General features: G+C 50.8%; 1 protein-coding gene across 3 annotated transcripts in view; it reads right to left on the bottom strand.

Moving 5' to 3' along the window:
• NHSL3 (NHS like 3) overlaps nt 1–17,970 on the bottom strand; it is a 63,721-nt gene that overhangs the window by 2,313 nt on the left and 43,438 nt on the right. For all 3 annotated transcript variants that reach the window (XM_087727859.1, XM_087727860.1, XM_087727861.1), the window contains exons 2-6: nt 17,133–17,294; nt 13,676–13,731; nt 8,917–9,034; nt 7,183–7,299; nt 2,247–5,291 (exon numbers count right to left, since the gene is read on the bottom strand). In XM_087727859.1, the coding sequence (XP_087583985.1) occupies nt 2,247–5,291; nt 7,183–7,299; nt 8,917–9,034; nt 13,676–13,731; nt 17,133–17,294 (3,498 nt within the window). The remainder of the gene's footprint in view (nt 1–2,246; nt 5,292–7,182; nt 7,300–8,916; nt 9,035–13,675; nt 13,732–17,132; nt 17,295–17,970) is intronic.

Below are 17,970 nucleotides of genomic sequence, written 5' to 3'. Positions count from 1 at the left end.
TCATTTCCCAGACGTTGCATGAGAGTTTGCAGCAGAGTTCAAGAGCCCTGAACCAAGCCTGCCCCTCCCAATTTTTGTTACTGTTATTGTTGGTGACCGACATAGCTGCCCATTTCACGTAAAACAAGGACACGCCTGGCAGCTGGTGGGCACCAGGGCAGGGGCTGTGATGGTCCAGACCAAATGGCAGTTGAGGTACCTGCAAGGAGCTTTAGGGACGTCCTATGTAAGCTCTGCAATGGGCAGGAAAGGCAGTCAACCCCCCAGGAGAGGCTGCTGTCTTGAGATGGAATCCCTTCTCCTCCTCCACTCTTCTGCGGATTTTATCATCAGGAAGATTTGCCTGATACAGGGAGTCCCTACTTCATGATGGCAACTGACACCCACATTTCCACCTCTAGCTGGTCATAAAAGCACAACCTTGTGTGATCAGGCTTAAGTGACAGCAGTTCAAGTAGCCCCCCCCCCATTACTGTCACAACTTGAGACTTCCATTAACTTTGCTTGGGGAAGGTTGCAAAAAGAGATTGCATTGCTGCAGAACACTGCAACTGTCAGAACTGGAGGACCGGTTGTAAGGACCACTTTGTTCAGCAAGTCTGGACCACCTTTATTGAAACAAAGTCTAAGAGCTGCAAGTTGCTACTCAGGATTTAATTGTGAGAGGGACCTTGGAGTCCTAATGGACGATCACTTAAACATGAGCCAGCCGTGGGCAGCAGTTGCCAAAAAAGCTAATGCAATCCTTGGTAGTATAAACAGGCATAGAATCAAAATCATGAGAAGTATTAGTACCACTTTATAAAGGCTTAGTAAGGCCACACCTGGAATCCTGCATCCAGTTTTGGTCACCAGATTACAAAAAAGGTGGTGATACTTTGGAAAAAGTGCAAAGAAGAGCAAGAAGATGATTAAAGGCCCGGAGACAAAAACATATGTAGAACAGTTGTGGATTTGGGTCTGGCTAGCCTAGAGAAAAGAGAAGCTACAGCTGGATATGAATCAAGGAGAGAAGCAACCTGGAATTAAGGAGAAACTTCCTGACAGTGAGGACAATTAACCAGTGGAACAGCCTGCCTCCAAGTGTGGGTGCTTCATCCTTCAAGATTTTTTTTAAAAAGGACGGGACGGCCACTTGTCTGACCTCCAGGGTCCCTTCCAGCTCTATTCTGATTCTAATTTCTGTGGACATGTGGAAAAAGACTTGACTCTCTGAGTCCCATTCATGGACCTGGATGCTGACCTCAGTCTGTGTCTGAAAGTGTTTCGGCTACTGTGCAAAGCCCCAAAGTGGCTTCTTTGGACTACATGGGAATTCCTCAGTTGACTCCAGTCCTTATGGCCAAGCAGCCATTCCATGCTTGGACCAACCCACAGCGTAGCAGGGCCTGTGGGACTCAGGCGTCCTGGGGAGGGACAATCTGTGGCTGTGGAACCATCTGCTCAGCCTCTTTTAACAGCCACTTTTGGTTGTTCTTGGTCTGGATGTAGAGACAACCCCCTTGGCTTCCTGACTGAGGGGCAAATGGCTCCAAGGAAGGTGACCTTCTGCTTGATCCTTCCCTCAACCCAGACCCCACCCTGACTCTGCAAGCATCCTTGGTGCAGGGGTCTGAATTGGGGGGGGGGGGTGCTTCACTCCTATGATGCATTACAGACAAACCCACGTATTTTCTTGGCAGCAATAGGGTTTGCCACTGCCTTATTCTGGGATCTTTTCCCAACCGACTTACACTCTTGGCAACTCTTGATGGCATCTTCTCCAAATTATGAGGAGCCTCCACTGGGCTTCCCAAGTCCTCTTTGGCAGTGAGTTTCAAGGGATATAAAGTCTCCAATTGGACAAGTGACAGGAAAGCCTTTGAGGAGACCTTCCTGGGCGTGAGAGGGCTCCTGTCTCCCCTAGGCAGCCCACGGGCAGCACAAAATGACTGGGGATGGTGCCGGAGTAGACAATGCCCACCTCCAGGGCCATTTCAACAGGAAGGGAGGAAAGCCCAATCCCCCAAAGCCTGGCATGCCCTGAAGCAACGGCAGCCAGTTCCCAAATCCCAGGAGCAACTGGCTTAAAGTTGGCAGGAGAGCTGCCACATGGACCCTGAGGCCTTCTGAAGAAGCAGAAGTCCCACTGCAAATCCCGGGGAAAGGCCTCCCTCTAGCCCCTGGGACTGCTGCTCCACCCAACCCGCCTCCCCCCTGCAATGGGAAGGGCCCCCCGTAGGATCGTGGGTCTCCCATCTGCTCACCTTCTGCTCTGGGGCTCTTCCGCAACTTGTCTTCTGGCCCAGGTGGGGGGCTGCCATGGCCAGACTCCAGGGGAGGGGTCCGGTTTTCAGACCCCACCTTCTTAGTCCACTCCTCGACTGCCGGCTCCTCGGCTCCGGAGGACTTTGGGCTTTGGGGGGAGGGCCTGCACCTTGGCTGAAGAGAAGGCTTCTTGGCAATGGGAGGGGGGATCCTCTGGGCCTTGGGGGCCTTGGCCAAGTCCTGCGGATGCAGCCCCACGGCCGCTGTGGATCGCTGGCTGGACACGGTCATCAATTCAGCCACCAAGTTTTTCTGCAGGCTGTCCTGGGCCTCTGACGAGGATGCCGTCTCGATGATCAGCTTTTTGGGGCTCTTGGCAAAGATGAAGCTAGCGGTGGAGGCGGGAGATTTGTGGAGTGGGGACACTGGGCCGTTGCTAGCTGGGGCAGCAGGGATGCCTGGCAGCGCCGCCCGGCTCCCAGTCTTCCTCTCGGCCATTCCGAGACTCCTGGGTTCCCTGGAAGTTAAGGTGGAGGCCTTGAGGCGCACAGCCTCGTGCAGGGGGTTGATCCCCTCTTTTGAAGCTGGCTGCCCCCCCCTCAGGGACAGGGACTTGCGGAGGGGCTTCTGGGGGGCTGAGGGGCCGGTCTTCCCATCTGTAGCCACGTTTGTTCTGCTGGACTCTGTGGGAGTCACGGAGCCCCCGGCTGGACTGACCCCGGGGCTCTGGGCATCCATGTCGACTGAGCGCAGGCGGACCATCTGCAGCAGGGATGGTGTAACAATGGGCAGGCTGGCGTCCTCCTTGGGCACCGAGGTGGCCTTGCCGCGCATGGCGGACTCCTTCTTGAGGTCAGGGTGGGAACCGGTGGGTGGCTTCTTCATCGGGGGGGACAGACTGGAGGGCACTGCAACCCCTGAGCCAGTGGGGTGCTTGGAGCTCAGCTGAGGACCAGACAGTTCTCCGCTTGGAGAATCTTTGGGAAGTGGGAAGGGCTCCATGCTTGGGGTCGGCAGGGGCAGAATTCCTGGCTGCAGGAAATTTGCGGAGACTGCTGTGGGGAAGGAGGGAGGCTTTCCGTCTTCCTGCCCTGCAGGGGTGGCTGTTTGGGACTGGGGAGGGGCCTCTGCACCCCCTGCGTCCAAAAGCTCCACCTGCAAGACTGGGGGCGGCGGCAGGAAGCAGGCCTCGTCTGGAGGAGGGAAATCAGCCATGGACAGATCCTGCTCATCCAGCAGGGGCGGGGGCGGAGGAAGCCACAAGGGGTCTGAGGAAGCCCCTGCCTCCACCTCGGAGGGGACCAGCACAGCTCCAGGAACCTCAGCACTCATCTCAGCTCTCTTCACAGGGGGCGGAGGGGGGTGGTAGGCCGGCGGAGGGGAGGGTGGGGGTGAGCTCTCCTTGTGGAGAGGGCTGGGCTGCTGGGGGGCTTGGCTGCTGGGGGGTGAGGCAGCTGCTGTCCCTTCCTTGCTCTTTGGCTCGGTGGGGGGTGGGGAGAAGGGGGCGGGGACCTTCGGGTGCGGAGGGATGACCAAGTGGTCCACATAACGTGGGGCAGCAGGAGAGGAGGCTGGTAGGGAGGCGGGGGTGGGCGGGGCTGTCCCTTCGGGGGCGTGATCAGAGGCCAAGGAGGAGAGGGAGGTCAGGGAGGAGGAGGAGAGGGAGGGTCCCGGGGATTGCAGGGAGCAGATGCGCTCCGGCTTCCTCGGTTGCAGCTTCTTCTTCCCTGGGGACACAGTATGGGGGAGGGGGCTTTTGGGGTGCAGCGTGGGCGTGCCACTCTGGCTGGAGTAGCCACTCGATGGAGACATGGTGCGGCCAAAGCGGTGGGGAGAGCCAGGCTCCGGGGCCTCACTCCTGTCTGCCTCCCGCAGTTGGCTGACCCTCACTGGGCTCCGGGGACAGATGTCCGGCGAGCAGGTCAGACTGCTGGACTGCAGGCTGCTGGTCCCGCCCAGGTGGATGGGGGAGAAGACATCATCCTCGTTGGCCAGGCTGGGGCACTGGGCACCTTCCCGGTGGGGCCTCCGCTCTGGCTTAGGAGGCAGCCCCATTCCTCGGGGCGCCCCTTCAGCTTCCAGCTGCTGAGCCTTCTGGTGCAAGGAATAGGTCCTCTGGGGGGGCAAGGGGGCCACCTTCATCTTCCGGAGCGAGACACTCCGGGTTGAGGAGCGGTCACTGCGCACGCTTGCATCATCTGAGCCCTCGGCCAGGCTGCTGGTGCTGTAAGCGGGTGAGGCTCGGCCACTGCTCCCTCCTGGCCGCACCCCGAGCAGGCTGGGAGAGGCCGGGGAGGTCCTGGCCTGTCTGGAACTGGCAGGGCTGGAAGGACCAATCCAGCTTGGCCTGCCTGTGGGGGCGTTCTTGCCGCTCAGCCCTGCCTCGTCCTTCTGGCCGCTGGGGCCCTTGTGGGAGGAGATGGTGGACGCGTTGGAGACAATGGTTTCCGTGGACTGTGAGTGGCTCCAGTTGTCACTGGAGGAGGAGTGCTCACGGCTGCGGGGGGCGGCAGGGAAGTGACCTGTGGAGCGCACTGAGAGGGCCGGGCTGGCACTGGCCAGGCTGCAGCGGCTGAGGGTGCGCACCCGGTTGCGGGACAGAGCAATGACATCCACCATAGGCGGCAAGATGGCATTGGGAATAATCTTTGAGAGGTAGGTGCCCTGTGGCGAGATCGACATGACTGGGCTCAGCAGCTCGGGGGAACTGGGCTGGGTGGTCACCCAGGGAACGGCCAGGGACTTGGGCCTGGCCACAGGAGACATTTTGGCCACCGTCTTGTAGCCCAGCACAGAGTCGTCGTAGTAGACGCGGCTGATGTGCTGCTGGAGGGCAGCCTCTGAGGCCTGGGCCTCGAGAGCCTGGAGGGAGATGCGGGCCCCCCGCTCCCAAGCGGTGGTGGCTAGAGGCTTCCCATCGATGGTGGGGATCTGGATGGCAGGGACGGGCAACTGACTCCCATTCACCAAGGGTTGCGTGGTCGGGCTGGCTCTGACGGCAATGCTGCCAGGACGTTTCGTGGAGTCACGCCCATTGCTCAGGCCTGTGGAGAGAAAGACAAATGGGCACCAATGCAAGACAGAACTGAGGAAGGCTCGACTCCCATCCCAGGAATGCTCTGCTGGCCTCTTCTCGCTCAACATAGGAGGGACCCACCTCAGTCCACAGGTCACAGCTGGTCTTGACTTGGCATAGCAAGAGCCTTTTTACTGCTTAACAGCCCTCTCAAAGCGGTTGACGGAGGCAGGGAATTGCACCACCACACTCTATGCATGTTGCATAAATCCAGCCAGAATAGATGCCACCTCTGCTTTTGACTTTGGCTCAGTGCGAATCCGGCCCTGGTTATGCACAACTGAGCCCAAAGGGGAACTCTGGGACACAATCTCCAGAACATCTCCATCCTTCCAGGAGTCCCCAGGATGGACGGATCCTCAGGGCCAACAAATTGTCTGGTCCACACTAAATACAAGGGCTGCTTGGTGACCTTATTCCCATGAAACAATAGCCCAGTTCATAGCCTATGCTTAGAAAGGGTTTCCGTGACAAGGTGAGCCACAGACTGCTCAGCCCCAATTTAGCTGTGCCAAGCATTCTCTGTGCAAAATCCCTTGCCCACACACCCCCACGCAACCACCCACCCCCTCTTGGCTGATCCGAGAGGAGAAGGCATCCTGCTTGCAGTGGGGGGGGGGGGGTTGACCACTCTGAGGGACCCTTGGAAAAGAGCTGGTCCAAACCATCAACAGGAGGATCAAACAGCAGGGATCTTATGGGAAAGCCAAGCAGGAAAAATGCCCACAAAAATGGGGTTGATGTTCAGGCTTTTCTTAAAGAAGAATCTGGACCAAAAATCCTGCTGCATCTTAAGCCAAATGCAATCCTGCAGGAGGAAGTCCAGAATTTTCCATTGTAGGAGAAGGTTTTGCTTCCATTTTGGAATTTATATTCTGTGATGAAGAGAAATTCTCCCAAATGAATGAAGCTTAAAGCAGCATCTACATTAAGGTGGAAACACTTAGGGCCAGTAAGGAAACGCTGCAGGCCTTCAAAACCAACAAAAATGGCAGCGCCTATTTGGCCTCCCAAGCAGCCCAGATTGGGGCCCTGCTCGACAGCACTCAGCTCAGCTTCGGGAGACGCTGCCTGACACAAGGGGGGGGGGCTCCCCAGAACAAACGCTTGAGCCACCAACTTGGAGGGAGACTGGTTAAAACTGCTTCCCCTCTGTAAGACTACAAGTAGTTCTGGACTTATGATGGGTCACTTAGCGAACAGGCAAAGTTACAACAGAGCTTCCAGGGTTCTCACAACCTGATTCTGAAGTTTTGACAGCCACTTGCACCCACTCCAAAGTCATATGACCTTGTTTGATGCACTTGGCAACCGGCCTGTCCTCATAGCCATTAGCATCATCCCTTGCACACTGCCTTTTAAGAGGTTTTTGCCAAAAGTGGCATTTACTTCTGGTTTTCAGCAAAATTGGCCCATAGTGAATAACTGGTTTCCTTAACAACTGCCACAGAAAAGGTTGGTCACATTGGCGACCTGCTTTATGACTGTCATGACTTATGTCTGTAACAGGCAGGCTCCATTGTGGTTCCTAAGCTGTGTACTGCCTATCATTCCCCCCCCCTGCCCCCAGTGCTCGGTTGCAATCCCTGTTCCCTCTGGGACTCAAGGGGGCAGATCCCTCTCCAGGGCACCAGCTAAGCCAGCAGTTTGTGCCCCTGGATCAGCCGGTTCCCTTTTCTGCCCTTCCTGCGCCTGAGGGCTCTGGGAGCCTTGGAGAGTTTCCTCTCCAAACTCCCCCAACCAGGCTCCAGCTAGCACAGAGAAGGCAGGCAGCTGCTGATGGATGACACTGCCCTCTGGCCCTCCGGGTGCAAGTCTCCCCCTCCACCCGGCTGTCTTGTGCCTGGCCAGCCGCTTACCCAGCTCTTGCTGCACATGCTGGGGTAGCCCCAGGACTGTGGTCCTCCGCTCCCTCCGCCTCTTTTCTCCCTTCCCAGATGACGTCAGAAAGGAGTCGTGTGGTCGGAAGGTGGAGCCTGGAAGGGGCCAAGAGGGGAGGACAAATGGAGGGAGGCAAGCAAACAAACAAACAAACAAACAGAAGGGAAAACTTCATCAAACTTCAGCAGCAAAGTCTCGGAAGTCCCCACCACTATTTCTGCCAACATATAAAATTAAACTAAATAGATGCCCTAGGACTCCACACTTATTTTCCTTAAAAGTAAAATGCAAAGATTACAAAACCTGGGTCCAAAGGGGCAAAGAATTCAGACGTTTCCTCTTGTAAGTGATTTCATAGACTCATAGATTGACAGGGCTGAAGGGGACTTTGGAAGTCCCAGGCCCTGTCCAAGGCAGGAGGCCTTCTTTATTTATTACATTTATTAGCCGTCCATCTTACCACAGGGTAACTTTGGCTGGCTTGCAATGTCTTATACCATCCTGTCCAAACTTTTCTTGAAAACCTCCAGTGAAGGAACAGCCACAACTGTGAGAGGCAAGTTCTTCCATTGGTTAATTGTTCTCATCATTAGGAAATTTCCAGGTTGGATCTCTCTTCCTCCCATTGCTCTTGTCCTGCCCTCTGGTGCTTTGGAGAACAAGTCCACACTCTCTTCCCTGGGACAGCCCTTCAAGGGTTGGAAGAGGCTATCAGATCTCCCTTTAATCCCATTGAGGCTCACAGAGGAGACAAAATGGGGCCCTGCCTGCCTGATCTCCCAACCAGATGCAGGGGCTCAACAATCACAGAAGGCAGAGCCTGTGAGGGTGTCCCACTTCCTGCTCAGTGAAGAAATCAAACTGAAGCATTCCTAGGTCAGTGAACTTCCTCACCAAAAGGGAGACCACCAACTCTCTGCGTCAATGTTCCATGGCTGAACTTCTCTTTCAAACTTTAATCCAAACAGAATCTGCCTTTCTATATCCTGAGGCCGTTATTCTCTCCTCTACACTCTGGAAAATAGATAAACACAATTCTTGACCTTCTTCTGCAGATGCACTGGTGTGTGAGAAAGGCCTTGGAAGATGGGAAGAAGAAAGGCTACCCGGGGAAGGGTCAGAGAGATACCAGAGTCCACAGGGTAGAGCAAGAGCTCAGAAGGACCCTCACTCACTTCTCAGGCTGTAAAGGAAAGAGTGGGAGATTTGTACCTACAGCTTGATAGATTGATGTCAGCCTGCCCAGGTAGACCAGACAGGAAACAGGACTAGATAAGCACATTCTACTTTCCTGTAAAGGAACTACATTAAAAGAACCTTACAAGCCTGGAAGTGCGATTCTCCTGCCATCACCTTTACAGCCGGAGAATCTCCTTTACAGCCCCCTTGGAGCATCCTTCTTGCCCATTGAGTAGCCACAGGCTCTGTCCTCTCTTAGCTGACCATTCCCAGGCAGCCTCTCTTGGCCCCACATGGCTTCCTCTTTTGTCTTCTGGGGTTAAAGGCCCCAATTCCTTCCCTCCCTCTTCCTGGGGCAGCTTCCACTTCCACAGAGCTGTGATGGAGAGGCTGCTGCAACTGAGCTTTCCGCCAGCCCCTTCTGTCTTCCAGAGGGCAAGCTACCCTCATCTCCCTGGCTCAGCATCTGACCCCTTTGACCCCAGAGCCTGGGCCCCTCTTCCCTGCTCCAAGATGGCTCTGCTGGGCGGTACCTTTCCTCTGGATCATCTCAGAGCGGACAGACATGGCGTCTTCGGAGGCATCTTCTGTGGTGCACGAGGAGGCCTGGCTTTGGATGGAAATGTCATCACCCTCAGTGGACTGGGAAGACTGCTCGTCAAAAGGAAGGACAAAAAAGTGGACAGAGTTTTTAAATACGAATATAGTGTTTTACATATACAAATATAATCAGAGAAAGCAAGAAAATAATTTTAAAATCAACTGAAAATAAAGATGGTTTATAAACACTCTGATCAAAAATTGAAAAATGTTGATGGAAATCGATATTAAAATGTCTTCTATCAGTTTGGAAATTAAAATCAGTGTTGAGAATCTATAAGCATGTCTTAAGGTTAAGGTTTCCCAACCTTGACAACTTCAAGTTGGGTAGACATCAATTCCCCAGCCAGCATTCCACCTATCTTAAAGTTAAATAGCATACCGGGCAGGGGATTATGGGAGCTGAAGTCTACACCAATTAAAGGTTGGGAAACTCTGTCCCAAGGTTTCTCTTCCACCAGTGAAACTTTCTGAATGCGCCAGAGGGGGGAGCTGTCCAAAGGCCCTTCTGCCCCCCCCCCCCCCCAAGAGACAGGGGGCAAGAATCTTGGCAGCTGAAAAGCAGGACAAAATTTGTCCACCAGATGCCTCTCTTCTTTCTTGCCTTCACCAAAGAAAGAATGACAAGAGGAAGCCTGTTCCAGCCCCAGGCAGAAGCATTCAATTTGCCCACTAGGTGGCACTAGTTGGCTGCCATCCCCTTATTGATAATACAGGAAAACCAGCCTGCAGGTGTTCTTACCTGCTGCTTTCAAGGGCACAAATCCTTCAGATTCAAAGGCCATAAAAATGGTGCAAATGACAATTAGACTCCCTTGGTTTTGCATACAGGCAGTCCTAGATGGTTACTTAGCAATTGTTCAATTACGACAGACCAACTTGGGGCTATTTACAACCCAAATTCAAATTCCACTACAGAGTCACAGGATTGATTCTCTTTGATTTGACCCATTTATAGCCATTTGCAACTTCCTACAGTCCCATGACAGCATTTTACGGCAGTTTTGCTCAAGATTAGCATTTACTTCTGGTTTTCAGCAAAACTGTCATATCAGGTCCATTTTAAAGTGACCAACCTGATTTTATGACCTTTTTGTGCCGCAGTTGTTAAGTGAACGCTGCAGTTGTAAGCAGTTTGCAGAATTCAGGCATGAGCAGCAATGAGGAACCTGCTCAGATATACTTTGGCTCTCCTGCCCTCCAAGAGGGGCTCTGAAGACCCACTTTGCCTTGCACAGGGCTGCAAGTTTCCAACGAATCAAGAGATCTTTTTGAAATCTGGAGTGGTGGTGAAGATGCTGGACTACAGGCTGCGTTCTCACCTTTTCAGCCCAAAAGCCAGCTGGGTGACTCTCGACCCACCTCACAGGGTTGTTCTTCTGGGGAAAAGAGGGAGGAGGAAAGAGGAGGGGGTCTGTTCCCCACCTTGAGTTATATGTTAAAAGGGGAGGAAATAATAATTTTGCAGCTGGAACTGCAGTCATTTCAGTGAATTAAGAAGCACCACATTATGGTTTCTGGTAAACAGATTTCTTCCCAAGCTATAAACCTGGAGAGGAGCAACTTGTGCGAGTCAGAAATGTTCCCCTGGGAGTCCTGACTGCACAATCCAAGCTCAGCCCTTTTATTCAATGCAGGGCAAGAGGGCCATGCAGCCCTCTTGACTATTTTGAACCTCCATGAGTGCCACAGCTATGAGGGAAGCCCTTCCTGCCTTCATCCATACACCCACTCAGGGATTTTTGTTTTTGCTTTTAATCATTTTTATTGAAAATACTTAGAAATAATGACAATAAAAGACAATAAACCCAGAAAGGAAAATAAAGAACAGAAAGTGCAATAGAAAAGAAAAAAGGAAAGAGGAAAAAATAAGTTAAAAAGAAAGGAAATACTTGAAGAAGTGACTTCCTACAAGTAGAAAGCAAAGTTAATAATTCTTCAGCCCTTATAAGGATCTTTTTCCTTATCCATACACGAAATCCATAAAACCTTAACATTCCAGTCCTGGTGTCGGCAAAAAGTCCATAAAGAGTTCACAGAGCTTTATTGTTTTAACCTTGGCCAATCAAATCAACTTTGTACTCCTTCCTTTTGCTTCTAGCAATCTTGGTCTTCTTTCATTCATTCAAATGTTGTTGGTTTCATCATTCTTCAGTTTTTCTTTCTCTTCTTTGAGGCTTAAGCAAATCTCTTTTGTAAATCCAGTAAGGGGGTCATTATCCAGGTTATTTTCTTGCCTTTGGGGGCTTGATGGAAAGTCAACAGCCCAGGTCGACCCCTGAGCACTGTGCGACAGGCTGAGCACCCATTGAGGACTATCTGTGAAACTATTAACTAACCATTCTGAGTCCTGCACATTCTTGGTAAGTGCAGGGAGTTGAGTAACTGAAGAAGAGCAAGCAGAATTCCCTATCTGGCTTACTCAGTGCCAGCAAGCCAGAATTCCAAATAATGATAATGATGATGATAATTAGTATTATTAGTATTATTTGTTGTTTGGTATTATTTGAATCAGACAAATAGTTTTCTGTGGAACAAATACTCCACTTTTAAAAATCTTCTCTATATAATTATCATGAAGCTGATAGTTCAGGTTCGAGACCTGAGCACTGGGAAATGGGGTGAGCTCCTGTCCAATAGCAATTTGAAAGCATGCAAGTGTGAGTAGATAAATAGGTACCACTTCGCAGAGAAGGTAACAGCAATTGGTGTACCTTTGGCATGTAGCCATACTGGCCACATGACCAGGAGAAATGTCTTCAGACAATGCTGGCTCCCTCGGCCAATAAACTGAGATGAGCCCCAGACCTTAAGAGTCGGACACAAGTGGACAAGAAAACCTTTATCTTTTTCTTGCCTTATCATTTGTATTTCGACTTTAACTGTCATCTGTGTCTTATAATCCATATTTTAAAATTTTGTCCAATGTTTCAACAATCTCTTTATATTTTAACATTTCTGCATCAGATCATGTTTGTTTCGTCTCTTTATCGGTAGATCTTCCAAGATATTCTACTTCACACTTGTCATTGCTCCTTTAACATCATTTGGACAACGTCTATCACTGAAGCAGAAATCATGGCTGACATTGTGGCTGCTGGTTTTTGTTCCCCTTCAAAAATCTCCTGGAGTATGTCATATCATTTCCCGTCATTCTGTCTCAGTACTGACCAAAGAGAGAAGATCTTCTTTCTTTCTCCTTGTATATTCAGAATCTTTAGTTCCCACTATTGTAGCATCCAATTTCTAAAATCATAAAAGTCTCAAATTTCTGTTATGCCTTAAAGTAGGGTAAATAATTTAGCTTCCATTTGGGTGCTGCTTATTTATATAATTATTTCCAAAATCTTACACCAAAATCTTAATATTCAAAATTTGTCTGGTCCTTTAATATATTTACAACTATTTTGAATTAAAATCTTGGTTAGCTTTTTGCAACTTCTTTCAACTTCTTTAATTTCTTAAGCTTATAGTTAATTTTTCTTTTGTTGTGCAGTGAAGATAAACTTACCAGGTATTTTTAAAGAACTCTACTAGCCTTAAGATAGTTAAACAGGTAATTTCTGAAAGTGATAGAAACAGAAGTGAGAAGCTGACTGAAGAGGGCGATGACTTCCCTTCATCTCCTGGGGGAAACCCCTCTCCTGCCATCCCCTCACAAGGAACAGCTGTCTGAAGCACAAGTGGACGATATCCTGCCTTCTTCTTATCCAGAGAGGTTTCATGGTCCTTCTCTGCTCAGAGTCTTGGTTTAAAGCACCATCACCAGCTTCCCTCATTCCTCATCCAGAAGGCCCCAGACTCCTGGAGGGTTTCTTTTCATCCCCCTTTTTTCTCTTAGTTTGCTGTAAATCTTAATATGTTTTATTTTGATGTTGCTATATTTGTAAAATATTAATTGAAGATTATTAGCTTCAATTCAAGATGTTTTTGGGTAACTTAGACTATGGAGGAGAAAGAAAGGAGAAAGAAGTATTATATCCATTAGTTACAATTTTGGATTTCAATGTTACTGAGCATAAGATTATTTGACCTTTTCATCCAGAATATTACACTACATTGGGGGGGGGGGAATCACTACTGATTGCATTGAAGTATTTGTCATACAATAAAGGTTTGGGTCTTGGGCTAATCACATAGGATTAAACTCTCCATTGTATTATTACTTAGGGTTTTTTGTACATGTTGTTAACAAAAGAGGAAAAATAGACAAACAAAGCAAATTTAACAATTATTGGAGTTTTAACACCTTCCAAAAAGAGGCACCTGGATGGGAGCAGCAGCCGAGGGAGGCCCTGGGGCTCTCTGCAGGGACAAAGTGCAGCTGGCTGAAGGCAAGGTAAATATTCCCAGGGATGCAGCAGGGAGGGGAAGACACCCCCTCCCCCAAAGGTCAAGCACAGCACTCGGGTGGCTTTGGTGGGAGAGAGCGTGTCCTAGGACCCCCGTGCCTCCTCCCTCATCAGCCAGGCAAGGTCAATATCGAGGGGCAGAGAAGAGCTTCCCGGCTGACTTTCCAAGTGGCTGTGTTGGCAGGGCATGCTAGGCCCAAAGAATAGGGGGGCCCTAGGAGGGGAGCTGTAGCCCAGCAAACCTGGGAGGGTGCAAGAAGGGTGCGGCGGCTGCTGCACAGGGAGTGCACAATACAGTGAGACAACGGGGGGAAGGGGGGAGGGCAGGCAGATGGCTTACCTGGGTACTGATGGTCTCACTGTGGTCCCAGATCTTCCTGGTCTTCTTCTGCTTCTCTAAAAGGCAACAGGACAGGCACAGCCATGGATCAGCTCGAGAGGGCCTGGGAGCCCCCCAACCATGAACTGGGGAGTCTGATTGCAGAGATGGTGGCACTAGAAGCTCCCTTGAGTTGTAAGCTCCCAACCACTGGTGTTCAGAAGCTGCATTCGGGGCCAGCATGAAGGTGCCGGAGGTCGCTGGCTCTTTAAAGAGTTGAGCCCACCAGCCCTGGACTCCGCTCTGGCTCTGCCACCGGCCCATCTGCTCTGCGCAGCTGCAGAGGATTCGGCTTGTTTGGCCTCCGTTGGGGGCAGAACCATCAGCAGATAAATGTTTCATCTAAAGCAAATATCTTTCTCTCTCCCTCCCTCTGTTTGTGTGTTTGTGTGCGTGTAGGTGTAGGTCCCCACGCACAACACTCACAGAACCGGATATCCCCAATCTAAACCTAAAAAACTCTGTTGTGAAGGCCGTGGATCCTGTATTTCTTTCCACTGGTTCTCGCTGAGCTGCATGAAAGACGATGCGTATTTCGAGCCTTGTTTCAAAGGAGAAGAGAATTTCTCATGGCTGAAGTTCCGGCCTTTCCTTCGTTACAAGGAGTTTTCCATTGCACAATCCCCACTCGGGGTCTGCAGTCTGCCTGGCTTCTCCCACTTCAATTCAAACCCCCAGGAACAGCCTCTTCTCCCTCTTTTTTCAAACTGTGAAGGGGGGCTACAAGGAGGGACACACACCCATAGGAGCCCCCTCTGCTCCCTCTGGAAACAAAGCCAGCTCAAAACAATGTGTTCCATTTTGGCACCACTCAATTCCAAAGCAAGTTTGGGCAGCTCACAATGATAAACAAAATGCAGAAGAGAATAAAAATGCAGTAAGTGAAATCAGGTATAGGGATGAGCAGAATGGAAACCCAATTCACATCAAGTGTCTATAAATAGGAAGAAGACATCTAAGAGAGGGGGATCCATCCACCCTCCCCCAGGCCTGGGAAAGTCTAAGACTTTCCGGGGAGGCACCCCTCCCCCCCCCGGTCTCAATGCACATGCCCCCCACAGCCCCAGCCACCTGGTCCTGAGCCTGGCTGGTCTGGGTGGAAAAACAGAATCCGCAGCATCGCAGACTGGGGACACCTGGACGCCCAAAGTAGCTGACTTTGTCCAGCAGTCTCATGCGGAGGCTGAGTAAAAGGGGAGACACCTCCCAAAGCGGAGGCCTATGGGGGGGGGGCATCCTCTCCCTCCACATCCACACGGACGACAGCAGGGCTGCGAGGAAGGAAGGAAGAGCCCCTGTAATCCGGCCAGCCCTGCATTCCCAGCCCCTGGAGCTGGTCCAGGGATTGACGGGCCCTGGAAAATCAAGGAGCCTGGGGAGGGAGGCACCCCTGTTTCTCCTGGTTCCACTACCCACAAGGAAGATCCAGGCTGTCTCTGTGCTGAATCCTGGCCTGAAATCCAACTGAAATGGGTCTGATGCAGCCTCCAAGGTCCTCTACAGCCAAGTCACCTTCACAACAACCTTCCCTAAAAAGGAAGTTTAGACGGGAGGTCTCTAAAACAGTCCAGAGGCATCTCGTGAGAAGAGAATTCATCACCACCTCCTTGAAGGCAGAAGAAGGCCTTTCCCTGACTCACAAAGAGGCCCACGCTCCTCCCAGGTGTTGGACCCAACGACTGGTCATCCTCCTGAGGCTCCTGGGCCCATCGAACAGGAGGCTGAACTAAGAGCAGAGAGAACTTCCCCCCTTCCTCAGTCCCTGACACAGATTCACCCAGATCATTCCACCAGACCAAGCCCCTTACAACTCCCGGTTGGAATCCCACTCAGGGCATATCTATAGGTAGTCTTTGGGCTACAACTACTTATCCAGCAATTCTTCAAACTTATGACAGCGTTAAACAAGAGGGACTTGCAACCAGTGCTTATGGTTGCTGACATTGCAGTACACAATCACAATTCACGTACTTGGCAACCAGCTCACAATTAATGATGGTCACACAATAATCATTTATGACCTTCCCTGTTGGCTTCCAACAAGCAAAATAGTTGGGAGAAGCCAACAAGTTGCTTTTGCCACTTTTTTGCCCACCTGTCTGCCTCCATAATGCACACCTGCCTGTAGCTCTAGCTTGCCTGCCCGCCTCTTCTCCCTGGTCCTTGCTTAATGATGACGACCAGGTTGCCACCTCTAAGCAATAAAGTCACAGGATATCCCACTTTACAATCAATGGCTCTCCAAGCAAAGCCCTGGAGAGCTTCCATCTCAAGCCAGGACCTTCTGCTTTCCTCAAAACCCACCATTCTGTGGCTTCCCCCCTCGGTGCCATCGCAACATCCCCTTGTGATTCCACTTAGGGAAGGCAGAACCATTTCAGAGTTGAGGGATGTCATCTCCTCCGTCATTGCTCAAATTGCACCAAATTACATGGTCTAATTTAGACCTTGGAGCATCTGCCCCCCCCTCCTTTTCCCCATTTCATTTCATGTGCATTTATATTTTGGGAGGAAAAATATATGCCTAGTTTTATATGAAATTTGCATGCTGCACTTCTCCTGTAAAAAGGTATTATTTTTACTAATCCCATGAATTTTATCCCAAGAGATCAGTGAAATTTTTGAACTGGGAAGTCAAGAGTTGGCCACAGATTTTCCACAATGGCATGTTCAGACTCTCAAATTAAACCAAATTATCCTGGGACTGCTTAATTTGGGGGGATTCTGGCATTCTTAATGGGGGATATTCAAAGATTTCACAGGAGAATGCAGAAATTTGGGAGTTTTCAGAATCTCCTGCTTCAGCTGTGTGGGGCGATGCTGCCAGAATCTCACATGATATAAAGCCCTTTTTAAACTGCAAAGGGGCAGCCAGGGGCTCATGGGATAAGCCTGAAGAGCCACCAAGGAAAACTACAATTCTAATCTCCCTCCTTCGGGCTCACCAAGAACTGAAATTAAAAGGAAGGAGATTCCAGCTGGATTTTCGGAGATATTTCCCTACTGGAGACAGGGCTGGGCTCCCCGGCTGCTGCTTGCCCACCTGTTGGGGTGGCTTAATAGATTCCTGCACTGAACCTGATTGACCCGTAAGGGACCCCTGAATCCACAAACTTTGTCTTCTTCATTCACACATTCAAATATGGGTGCACAGACAGCAGCTGAGTTTTCAGCACAACTTTTCTCAATCTCATGTCAACCGGGACTTTCCATCCCATCCCATCCCACATCTTGAGGGCATCAGGCTGGGAGAGGCTGGCCAGCACCACCTGCAAAGCTGCTGGCTTTGAGATGGGATGCTAAGCAAGGAAAACTGTCCCATCCGTGTGGGGCGAGACCTACAGACCAACAAGCAGCTCCAAAGTCAACCCCAGAAGGCCTTGCCAGCCCCTCCTGGCCACCAACCCAGTCAGCCTACCTAGGTTCTGCAAAGACTTGAGCCCCGCCTGGGCCTGGACGTGCAGTTCCTCCAGGTGTGGCGGGCGGCTGCTGGGGAAGAACACATTGTCCGGCTGGTCTTCTACAGCCTTGTACTGGACACTCAGCCGCTTCTCCTCATTCTCCGCCTTGGCAGCAGCACCTGGAGACACAGAGGGGAAAAGAAGAGTCCTCAGACTGAGAGGAAAACGAGGGTCCATTTCCCTTCCACACACACAAAGCAGCAAATGGAAGGCAGGAAATCTCCACACCCCCAACCCTTTCTTGATCTGATGGGCAGCAGCCCTGCACAGTGGCAGAAGGGAGGGCCCTTCCCATCAAGGGCTGCCCAATTTTTGGCTGATGAATCCAGGCCCTGAACTACAAGTGCCCCCCACCCCATAAAACCCCCTCCTAGACTGAGAAAGGGTCCAGTTCTTTTCGAAAGCCCCTCTTTGCTTTCTCTCAGGGAGTATCACCAGGTTGCTGCATTCATCCTGGAGAGAAGGATGGGGTGTTTTCTCTTCAGCTCAGTTGCCCTTTTGCAAACCAGGACTAGCAGCCATCATTGACAAGGCAAGCGGCATGGACTGTTATTAACCCTTTTTCCCAAGAGATCAGTGAAATTTTTGGTTAAGTTATTAACCCTTATTAACAATTTTCCTGAAGTCGGTGTCTTCCAGATGTGATAGACTGCACTAAATGCCATTATTATGATCCAACATCTCTGGAGAGACAACTGGGCAAGGTTGAGCTGTATAATGGTTCACAAAGGCTGTCCCAAACTTTATATTGTCACCAGTTCACAGGAATCAACAACTGCCAGTTCTGAACTGTGT

The sequence above is a fragment of the Thamnophis sirtalis genome, unplaced genomic scaffold, assembly GCF_051295495.1.
Source record: "Thamnophis sirtalis isolate CommonGarterSnake01/CBP01778 unplaced genomic scaffold, rThaSir2_p1.2 scaffold_13, whole genome shotgun sequence".
Classification (NCBI taxonomy): domain Eukaryota; kingdom Metazoa; phylum Chordata; class Lepidosauria; order Squamata; family Natricidae; genus Thamnophis; species Thamnophis sirtalis.
Note: the sequence above shows the minus strand (reverse complement) of the source record. Positions and strands in the feature narration are given on the sequence as shown.